The sequence below is a fragment of the Triticum urartu genome, chromosome 1, assembly GCF_003073215.2.
Source record: "Triticum urartu cultivar G1812 chromosome 1, Tu2.1, whole genome shotgun sequence".
Lineage (NCBI taxonomy): Eukaryota > Viridiplantae > Streptophyta > Magnoliopsida > Poales > Poaceae > Triticum > Triticum urartu.
This window is the reverse complement of record NC_053022.1, coordinates 10,737,320-10,749,135: the sequence shown is the minus strand read 5'-3', so window position 1 is coordinate 10,749,135 and position 11,816 is coordinate 10,737,320. Positions and strand designations below refer to the sequence as shown.

Genomic DNA, 11,816 nt, shown 5'->3' with positions numbered 1-11,816 from the left:
GATTAGAGCAACAATTAGAGTCTTCACCAATATGCTACTCCCTCCGTTTAACTAAAACCACGACACTTATTTGAGGGAGTATATGTTATCTGTTTTCTTTGTGGGGGGGGGGGGGGGGGGAGCAAACTTGCCATTCCGGAAAAGGTAGCTTTACTCTCACTACCCCGCAAACAAAAGTTTTAATCTCTCTACGAATTTTCATACATGAAATTACCAATGATAGCTTTTCAATTGAATTGTAATACCAAATCACAACCCTACAAAAAATAAATTAATCAAAATCTTACAGACGACTGGGCCAGAAAAAAAATGTAATAATCAAAATCATAACAAAACATGAGGAAAGGAGTTAGATCATTGGTGTTGCTGGCGGTTTGGGAAATGTGGGCCGAAAGAAACAACTGTAGACATTGTGGCCACAGTGCGCCGCACCATCGACCTATGGCGACTTGCATGCGCGATCTACCTTGAGTCTCTGGCCCCTCAGGAACATGTCGTGAGAGATCAGATTTTGAGCTGCCCCATGGGCCTCTTTTTATAGATAAAATGCCTTTGTCCGACTTTAAATTGATAAAGCCACCAAGCGTGACAAGAGTCAACAAACACCCAGCATACAACGCAAATCAACAAGAGTACGAAAGTAGTTAAGGAAGGAATGGAGAGCCACAACCGGCAACAGGAAGCATGGCATGCAGGCGAGACAAAATAAAGAGGGCGAAGCTAGCACCCAACTAGGACAACTGCACTGAATCTCTACCCAGGATGAAGTTTGTAGTTCCCCGAACGTGAGAGATCAGAACCGCCGCAGCCGCCACATCGCCCTCCTTAATCAGGGATTTCCCCTGCTGCAAAAGAGAGGGCATTTAAAAAATGCAGTCAACCGCCTTGTTAGGGAAGGTGTGCTCGATGGTAGATTCAAATCCTTAAGAAGTCTTCTAACACCTCCACCGGTTTTAGACTTCGGTTTCTCATCTTGCCCAATGGCAACTAGCCTTAGTGTGCTCCTTGAGCCCTCCCTTCACCGCCCGTTCGGTCCCCTTTCCCCATTTCTCGCGGCCACGGTGTATGGCGGTGAGTGAGAGGGGATTCAAACTTGTGCCATATGTTCTCTTCCCAAATAAACCAAAAAAAACATAAGCTGATTCTTACTCATCACGGGCTTTACCGCACCCATGGTTTTTTGTGCGAAGATCACCTAAGTTGACTGGTGGAATGGATATGATGCCTTCTTCAAGGGCTTCCGCCTTGTATGGTAGAAGTGGGGGTTCGATGAAGCTACGTGTGGATTCCTATGCTTCAACCCGAGCCTCTCGTACATCCATAGAGAAGGAAAAGAGATGAAGGGGATAATAGGGTCCGGATCTTGAGTTATGGTCTGCTGAAGTGGCTTCTCATGTGTTGCAATTGCACTTGTCCTTGTCACTTTTTTTAGGAGCTCATTACGTGCTATAGTGCATGCTTCTACTCTCATCCTCCTTGTGAGAGCTAGGCCTCGATTGTAGATAGACGGTCTACCTCGCTCCTATGCAGGATCTTCTGGCCGAAGGGTGACTGTTAGAAGCTCCGACATCGAGGCAAGTGCCATGTCGCCTCCTTTTCTTCCTCCCGGCATGAATGCCAAAAGGAAGGCACCTTCGCTTCAGGGTGGGTGCCTTCTTCTTCCACTTTATGGCGTTATTTGGCGGCAGTGCTGCAGTAGTCTTGTGATCCCAAGTGGAATCATCCCTGGCGACGACAAGTCTTTTGCTCATCTCATGCTCTATGGCAGGCAAAGGGCACAATTACAATCTAATTTTGTGGTTTGGTATCATTCCACCAAATCTCATGGTCCGAGTTCCTACTTATTTTTCTGTTGGGGTCTATATTATTAGCTGTATTATGGCTCCTTATAAAAAATGACATAATGACTCCATATTTTAATTAATGAAGCTAGTCCTTCCTCGGTGCGGATTTTTGTAACCTGGGTCTACCATTTAGCAAAAAAGATTTAAAAGTAGTAAAATAAAATAAATAAATAAATAAACAAAACTTTGCCGGAACAAGCATTGTCTAGTGTGTTACTCACGTGTAAAGTTTCGGGACAAAATGACTTGTGTGATATTGTTGGCAAAAAAAAATTGTAAGCACACACTGGGTGAATGGTAAGCTTAACATAGTATAGCGTTTTGTTTTTACTACCAAAAGGACCCGTCCGTTGACAACGGGAGGAAAAAAATCATAATCTCCAATGGACATGACCATATTTTGCCGCATCACCAAGATAAACTATCACTCTCAATTTCGTGAAATCAAGAACATTTTCGAAATCATGAACAATTTTTTAAACTCATGCACATATTTGAAATCATGAGCATTTTTCAAATTCGTGAACACTTTTACAAATTTTCGACCATTTTCTAAAATTGAGAACATTTTTTGAATTCATGAACATTTTAAACAGTTTGCAAATATTTTCTTTAAATTTTTGAACATTTTATTAAACTATTATCTTGAATTGACGAATTTGTTTTTTGGAAATTGGTGGAATAATTTTTGAAATTCATGAGCATTTATTTAATTTAACAAAAAATGATTTAACAACATTTCTTGAAATGCAAGATCATTTTTTGAATCAGCGAACATTTTATGAATGAATAAACTATCTTGTAAGTAAAGAACAATTTTTAAAATTTTAGGATATTTTTCCATTCATGAACATTTTTTGATTTGGCGAAATTTTGTTCAATTTCATTAACATGTTTTAATACATGAGCATTTTTTGGATTCCCGAACATTTTTTCATTAAGCAAACATTTTTTTACAAATATCGCGAACATTTTTGAATCCACAAACTTTTTGTGAATTATTAAAAATATATTTCAAAATTCCTTTTTTTTATTTTCAGGAATTTTTGAAGTCCTAAATTATTTAAGTTGAAAAAAAAACTAAAAAGATAAAGGAATAGTAAAAAGGAAAATTAAAAAACAGGCCGCCCGGACATAGACCGGCCGATACTGGTGTGCTGCGTCTCCCAGCGCGCAGAGCGCATTATAGGATGTCCCAACTGCATGGGCCGGCCCAGCCTGAGGATTCGCCTTTGTGGTGCGTTTTTATCACTTACGAGAGACTGCTTTGTTATCCTTCCAGAATTCTTTGACGAACCCAAAAGTGGAATAAAGTACTCCAAGGTTCTGACAGTAGATTGCAAAATTGCAGCTAAGTTATTAGGAGGTCCACTTACTTGGCGGCGAAGCTTTCGGTCTTGGCCTTTTCCATGGCGGCGAAGAAGTCATCAATCTCTGCCACCGTTAGCATCCTTCCTCTCATCCTTTGGTCTAAGTGGAACAGCGCTGCGGTCTTCGTTTTTGACGGATACCTCCTGCGTGTTGCGTTTGTGCTTTTGCTTCTCCGGCACCTGGCTCGAGTCCAGGTTGCTCAAATCTACAGGAGAACGGCTTGACGGCGTCGTCTCCCTCATTGATTACCGCAATTTAGATCGAAAGAAAAATCCGTTCAAGTTCAGCCTGCATTAGTAGAAAACAATGACCAATTCAGAAGAATTCGGTCGTTTTCAAGGGAGTATTGACTCATCTGCCCAGGCCACCGTATTCACAATCGCATACAGCATGCCTGAAGACCAAGACAACCAGAACCAAATCTCGTAATTAAGCACAACAGAAACAACTCGACCAACAACACGGATTAACGGATAATTCTAGGTCAGCGTCAGACACGCACCTCCACTTCGTCGCCGCTCCTCTCTCTAGCCACCACGTCCGCCGCTGTGGACACTGTTCTTGCGAACGCGAGACCCTTAATTGCCACGACGGCCTCGTCCGATGTTCGTCCACAGCCTCCTCTGATCCGCTCTCTAGTCAATCAACCAACAGGAGGTCGAGAGCGCAGCCCCAACTCCCGTCTCCTTCCACGGCTTCCAACACCGAACGTGGCCAGTTGTTTGGATACAGTTTCTCTGCACCACCTGGGCTGCTTTCTATTCACAATCCGAGTAGGAACACAGAGAAGGAGAGCCCGCCCCGGGAAGAAGAAGAAGGCCGGTCGAGAGAAATGAGAGGATCAAGAGGAGGAGGGACGCTACATGTAGAGACATCGGTAGTACTTGTAGAGCACCGGACGGCCGCCTCGGGTCAGATACTCAGATTCATACATGGCCACCTCGCCTTGTGAAGAGGGGGGGAGGGAAACGGCGATTGGCCGCGACACCGCACGGGAAAAGCGAATGGATTGGGGCAGACGGGGCCTGAGGCGTAATGGCGTATACAAATCAGGAAGCACACCTCCATCTCCATATTTATAGGACGAAACTGGGACGGACGACCTTCTCCTAGAAAAATCGGATGAAGAGGCGCCGAGATACATCCAGAGCTAATGCTGTCAGCGGCAAGAGAAATTAGGAGCGCATGCAACGCTACATGCAAGCACCTGGTCATGATGTGCCCTCGTCAACATGCACGACCGACCTCAGACTCAAATCCAGTCAACAGTCTGCACCTTAAACAATAATCGCTAAATGCACACAGAAACGCAAAAATCATGTTGAGAAAATTTACGACGGAAACTACAGTCACAAGGGAACTGTACACCCTCCCATCCCAAAATAATGCTCTTTTACTGTACCCTGTCATCAATATGGGCCGTCTATTCTTGAAATTCAAGGGCGGTGATCGATCTATACTACTCAATTGGGCCAGTCCCGTCGCCAACAGTATCAGTGGCACTGGCCGCTTCGGGCGCCGCGGTATACGTGCTATGAGGGTAATTTAGGGAGAGGAAAAAGATTAGCCCGTCTCGCCAACAAGCCAACCCGTTTTCTACACTTTTTCAGCACGGCCGCACGAACACGCCCATCGACTTGGATTCCGGCGGCCACCTCGTCGCCTCCCCGATTGTCGGCCGTGCTCGTGGATCAACGTTGTTACGCCGCTAGGCGCCAGCCAAGCTCGTGGTGTCACGCGCGCCGGCAAAGTCTTCCTCGACGAGGCCTCCTCCGGTCCTCCCCTTTCCTCTTGCGGCGGCCACCGTTGCATCTCGTCTTCGTCTTGGTCACATGATCGTGTACCGGCCGCTCGACAGTATACATAGTTGTCCGATCCCGACGAGCTCCCCTTCTTTGGCAGCCGCCGGCTACCAGGGAAATTAGATGTAGTGCCTATTTCAGAAGCTATCAATGGACGGACTCTATAGATCAACCAAAACACGACGTCTCCACCGACCAAGAGTTAAGTGATGAACCACCATGGTACCAAAGACATAGAAGTTGTGAAAATTTACGATCTGCACTCTAGTTTTTGGTGGGATGCGGCCTGTACTGACGGACGTGGACGTGCGTGAGAGGGCCGTGTGCGCCCCGGCGGAAGGCACGGCTGGAGGTACGAGAACGGCGAAGTGGACGAGCGCCCGGCAGTCGAGGTCAAGTGCACCGGCGGAGTGTGGTGGCAGGAGTGCGCCGGGATATGGGACGCGACGGCGAGTTCAACTACGGCTCGGGTAGTTGAACGAATAGAGCGACCGATTGCTGCAGGGCTGACGTTACAATGGAAAACAGAAAAATATGACTAGATTACCCTCACGAAATGAACGGCGGGATGATTGTATACTGCTCTCTCCCCTCTATAGCAGTAGAGGGTACCGTAAAAATGCTCAAAATAATACACGTGCCGGCAAGCCAAACATTCAGAAGTTGCTTTCACCCAAGTGGTGAAATGTGAGAGCAAAATCATCCTCAGAAATAGGGGTTTGGGTATATATGACATTGGTGAGTAATATTTTGGGTAATTTTCGTGACGTACAAACAGAAGCAATAGACTTTGGGCAGCCTGTCCTTGCCATTTCCTGGCGAAGACTTTGGGCAGCCTGCCTGCTCCTTCTTCGTGCTCAAGCTCGACGCTGAGCAAACAGAGACCGACAGCAATCGAGCGCTCGGAGGAAGAGATTATGAGGGAAGAAACTGAGGATCCAAGAAGCTAGCTATCCAGGTTACTGCTGCTGTTTTGTTTGGGTTTCTTTTTTTTAGAAAAAGAATTATAATATGTAATCTTCAGTTCTTCACCTCTGTTCATTCATCAGGCTATTTCTTTGGTTTGTATTCCACATGTGCAGGTTGTTCTCTGTTTTTTCAGGATGGTCGAGGCGGTGGGCAGCGTCTCCAAGATCGTCGGGATGGCGCTCAAGATCAAGGAGGCGGCCAGCACGGTCCACCAGAACAAGAAGGACTGCCACCACATCAAGAGGCGCGCCGACATACTCGACAAGACGCTCTCGCACCATGAGAACAACACGGAGCTGATGGAGGACTCGGCGGTGACGGCCGCGCTCGAGGCGCTCGACGAGATACTCGGCGAGGCGCTCGAGGTCATCACCGAGTGCCAGCAGGAGAGGTGCGTCTTCTGCGCTTTCTACACCGCCGGGAAGCTGTCCCGGAAGCTGGGAAAGGTGGAGCAGCGCATATCGTACCTCAACTCGGACGCGATGCTCACGATCATGAGCTACCAGCTGCTCAGGAAGTTTCAGGCTGGTGCTCCACAACATCCACCACCACAGGTCTGACCCTCTCCTGTTTCTAAGAGTTGTCGTTGTGGTTATAGATAGTAACAGAGTGAAACTTTCATTACAGCACTTTTGCTTTTGTAGTATCTTTAAAGATTATTTTGTTAATCTAAATGACACGACTGTAAATTTTATTTCGTCACAAACAAAATTACTTTTTGCCTACCACCATGCACGACATATGAATAATACATTTGTAATTTTCAGATTTACTCTTCTGGTACACACACACCATTGCAACCACCGAGTCGGACACAAAAGGTAGTGAGGATGATACTGATAGTATGCTGAATCATATCTAGCAGACCAGTGGATACCCCTACGCCATATATATGTATGTATAAATGAATGATAGTATATATGTCTGAATCGTTGTCTACCAGATGTCGAAACAAAATCAAGATGAAGCCAACAAGCGAGCTCGGCCCCAACAGGTATGATTCCCACTTGCACATGTTAATATGTCCATGGGGGTTGACTGTTTCTCTTTCAACTTAGAAACAATTATTTTTCAGTCGATATTTGTAGACGTGCGATGGAGATCTTTTCATATGTCCATGGGGGTTGACTGTTTCTCTTTCGACTTAGAAACAATTATTTTTCAGTCGATATTTGTAGACGTGAGATGGAGATCTTTTCATCTCTTTGTATTGGCATGAATCTCATTCATTAGATCGGATTATTCTTAGTGTCTTTTTTTTGCGGCTAAGATGATTCTTAGTGTTGACTTAGAAAATGTTATATTTTTTTGTCACAAAAGTGCTTTCTGCCTACCACCATGCATGGCAAGTGCATTTTGGAATTTTTCAGATTTACTCTCGTGCTACACACACACACCATTGCGATCACCGACTCTGTCAAAAAAGGTTGTAAGGATGATACTACTACCGTACAAATATGTGATATATGGAGCATAAACAATTGAACGATAGTATGCTGAATTATATCTGCCAGACATGTGGATACCCCTACGCCATATATATATGTAGGCAAATTTTAACATGGTCCCTCTTACCTCCTTTTTTTACATGTGAGGTAAGAAGGTAAGAGTCAATCAAGCCATTCATTGATGAGATCAACGGCTAAGATCTATTTTATACTCTTACCTCTCATGTGAAAAGAGGGGGTAAGAGGGACCATGTTAAAACTGCTCATGTATGTATGGTATGTACAATATAAATGATAGTATATATGTCTGAATCCCTGGCTACCAGATGTCGAAACAAAATCAAGATGAAGCCAACAATCGAGTCCAGCCCCAACTGGTATGACTCCCACTTGCACATGTAAACATGTCCATGGGAGTGACTATTTTGTGTCGATTTAGAAGTGGTTATTTCTCGGTTGATATTCCTAGACGTGCGATGAAGATCTTTTCATCTCTTTGTACTGGCATGAATCTCAATGACAGATCGGACGGTTCTTAGTGCCTACTTAGAAGTAGTTACATGTTTTTGTCACAAAAAAACTACTTTGTGCCTACCACCATGCATGACATTTGCATTTTGGAATTTTTTAGATGTATTCTCCTGGTACACACACACCATTGCAACCACTGACTCCAGCACAAAAGGTAGTAAGGACGATGCTGATAACGTACATACATGACACATATGGAGCATAGATGATTGAACGATATTATGTTGAATTATTTCTACCATACACGTGGATAACAATATGCCATATGTTGATGATTGAACGTTAATATGTCAAGTTTCTATTATACATGTGTATATACAATTGATGGTATATATATGTGTGTGAATACTTGACTACCAGATGTCAAAATTATATCAAGATGAAGCCAACAAGCAAGTTCAGACCCAGAGACCAAGGCCCCAGGTATGATTCCCACTCATGCTAGTAAATGTGTCCATGACAATGGCTATTTCCCTATCAACTTAGAAAAAGTTATTTCTTGGTGGATACTCAATATTCGAGGGCGTGCCATGAAGATATTTTCATCTCTTTGTACTAGCATGAACCTCAATGATCAGATCGGATGGTTCTTCGTGTCGACTTAGAAATTGTTATGTTTCTCAATCGCATGATAAATAGCAAAACCATATGTCTATATACCTCTACATACAATATGTGACCACTAATGTCCCCATCTCCAACTATTAATGACACAGAACTTTTGAAATTCCTAGGTTCCCAAGTTTGGAGATTGGGACTCGCACCATGCGGGCCGCTTGGACCAGCCGGAGAGCTATCAGAGAAGCTCCAGGAAGAGTTGCACACCTAACCCTGAGTCCGGGGCGATAAATATTTAATTTTTGTTTCCTAGCGTGTATAGTAAACATGCGTGTTTATTTATACTTTCAAAAAATGATGCGCCACATAAATGATTACATATGCAAGTATGTGAAAACCACTGAGTCATTGTCTCCGCCAAAAAATTTCCATAACAACGGACAAACCACCAGCTTTCCGTTCGGTCACACATTAGCTCTTCCATAAAAGTTATCATTCAGAAATAGGTAGTGTCAAGGGGGAAGTGGTTTCACCACGTCTCAAGGGCGACATGCTACTTGTTCAAGGGGACATGTTGCTCGGGGCCCACCCTGAGTTGGACGAACCCTTTAGGCGTACCACTCCTGGCTTCGTTTGAAAGAGTCGTGCAATTACCAAAACAGAGGAGCCCGTGACATGCAAACAGAAGAGTCAAGGACATCAAGGTCTTCCTTGTGCGACAATACGATGGCCATTGACCAAGACCAAGACCCCTATATAACGTAGCAAGACAGAGGGGGGGGGGGGCTTGAAACTCTCAAAAAAAACCTAGAAGCATAGTTTAGACGATTAGTAAACTCTCGACATCCCCCTGAGACCATCCACTTCCGATCCTGGCGACTTGACATCCAACTCGGCGGATCACAATATTGTTATGTCTTGTAATCACCCCTACAATGTGATTCCATATAAGCAGGACTAGAAGTAGTTATTTTTCAGTCAATACTCTTAGACATGTGATCTTTTCATCTATTTGTACTAGCATAAATCTCAATGATCAAATTGGATGATTCTTAGTGTCGACTTAGATATAGTTATGTTTCTCAATATCACTAGATAAATAGCAAAATTATATCTATATGTACCTCTACATACATTATGTGACTAGTAATATCCCCATCCCCCAAAATACATGACACTGAAAATTTTAAATTCCTAGGTTCCGAAGTTTGGAGTTTGGAGCTTGCCCTATGCGGACCAGGCGGAGGGATTTTCTTTAATCTTTAATAAATGCAGGGCTAATAGGCCGGGTCCGGTAAAGTCTTCAATTTATTTTCCTAGCATGTATAGTATACATGTTTGTCTACTTGTACTTTCAATTAAAACTTAATATGCACCATATAATTTTATATCTGCAAATATGTGAAAACTACCGTGTCGTTGCCTCCACCAATTTCTTCTCCATAACAATGTGACAACCACCATCTTTTTGTTCGGTCATATGCTCGGTTCCATAGAAGTTGTTGTCTAGATATAGTTAGAGTAAAAAAATTAATCTTTTGTTACTAGCAATATGTAAAATATTAACCAAATATGCTTGTTATGCATGGATTTGCATTGGAAAGGATGTTCACATTATATAGTATGAATCTTGCTCACAAAATAAATTAATTGACAAGTCCTTCGGATACAACAATAAGACACAAGTCATTAAAATAGTTGTATCAAAACATATTTTTAGTGCACAAGATATGGCTTAAAATTCAATGCCCTTAATTTGTCCAACTAGTAGCTGGTACACTAAGATAAGTCCCTACTTTTATGATTTGTACGCTGGCACACTAAATTTGTCCTAAGGAGTATATAAGTAATAGTAACATTAATAGAGTCCGTTCCCCAACCATCCCCTGTTGGTCAGATGGCCGGTCCACCGCGGAGCCTGGTACAGAAAATTGTTGAAGCTGTGCGCAACATCAGAGAAGCATTGGAGACGGTTCTCCAGAACAGGGATGATTGTGTTGAGATTAACAATCGTGTTAACAAAGTTAGCACCGTCCTCTTGCTGCTTTAGGATACAAAGGTGGTGGGCGAGCCGGCGATGCGGGGTACCCTGGAGAAGCTCCTCGTGACCTTCTCCCATGCCCACGCGCTTGTCACCTCTTGTCAAAGAAGGTGCCTCAACATCGCGTGCCTTTCTAGCCCGCCTGGTCGACTGTCCAGACAGCTACACGAGGTGTTGGATCAGATGGTGTCTAACATCGATGACATGACGGACAGCATCCTAAAATGTAAGGCACATTTTGGTTCAATAAGACATAGCTTTGATCAATGATTAAAATTGATATTTAAGAATACCTACTTATTGTTGTAGGGACTATATATAGTATAAGATCTTGAAACATTTATTAGATGTGAGAATTAATGTGGTGGACTTCCAAGATAATTAGATCTTGATAACATTGTAAGGAGTATAGTAAATACTCCAAGGACAATGTGTCTCCTATGAGCTCTGATAAATGTGATTCTTGTTTTCCACTCCTTACAAAAGTGCATTTTAGTTTTTGTTGCAATTGACATTAATTATTTGTGTTACTTGACTTTTCCCATGTAGACACCAATGCGCCAGAGACGTCCTAGGTCAATCCTAAGGTGTAGAAAGCTTTCAACGAGGAAGGTAAGCATTCTACTTTCACCGTGTTGATCCCATTGTGTTCTAGTAGGTTCTTTTTCAAACCATTAGTCATATATGCTTAGTTAATTTTTATACATTACTATGTTTGTGGGTATAAAACTAGTTGTTGCCAATTGATGCATGGAAACTCCCCCTATAGTTGTCACCAGTAACTTTGTCCCATTGTTGAACTTTTTCTCAGATGAGGTATATGACAGGCGATGGACTCGGGTTACTACATGTGAAGTTTATATATTTCCTGTGTATTTTACTCTTTTTTATTTTCATGATATGTAAGGAAACATGATGGTGTGTGTAAGGTGTATATTGTGTCGATGATAGTCATGGTGGAATCATTTGCAAATCAATTTTCGGGAACTATTGGCAGACTTGTAAATAACTAATAAATGGTACATTTGGTATATGTTTGAGACGTTTGGGTCAGAATCAAGCTTGATTTTAACTAGTTATTATGATAGTATATGTGTAAGGTGTACATTGCTCCGTGATAGCCATGGTGGAATCATTGGCAAATCAATTTCCGGTATATGTTTGTAGTTTGTTGAACCTCTAAATGTGTTGGTGCTATTTATTTTTATTTTTTGTTGTGTTTCTTAAACATTTATGAAAGTTTACATGCGAA

General features: G+C 42.9%; 1 protein-coding gene across 1 annotated transcript; it reads left to right on the top strand.

Annotated features, from left to right (window-relative positions):
* The first annotated feature begins 6,105 nt into the window (after positions 1–6,105).
* LOC125534363 lies at positions 6,106–11,541 on the top strand. The gene is made up of 7 exons (XM_048697646.1): positions 6,106–6,540; positions 6,754–6,807; positions 6,930–6,980; positions 8,326–8,388; positions 8,700–10,790; positions 11,114–11,176; positions 11,376–11,541. Exons 1-5 carry the CDS (start codon positions 6,121–6,123, stop codon positions 8,820–8,822), a joined length of 711 nt encoding a protein of 236 aa, XP_048553603.1. The 5' UTR covers positions 6,106–6,120; the 3' UTR covers positions 8,823–10,790; positions 11,114–11,176; positions 11,376–11,541.
* Positions 11,542–11,816: the final 275 nt, after the last annotated feature.

Bases quoted from the DNA above. Each gene is read 5' to 3' on its own strand.
- LOC125534363 (XM_048697646.1), top strand. From the start codon at position 6,121: ATGGTCGAGGCGGTGGGCAGCGTCTCCAAGATCGTCGGGATGGCGCTC. The intron at 6,981-8,325 runs GTATGATTCCCA...CTTGACTACCAG, and splicing joins AGCGAGCTCGGCCCCAACAG to ATGTCAAAATTATATCAAGA. The intron at 8,389-8,699 runs GTATGATTCCCA...TGAAATTCCTAG, and splicing joins CCCAGAGACCAAGGCCCCAG to GTTCCCAAGTTTGGAGATTG.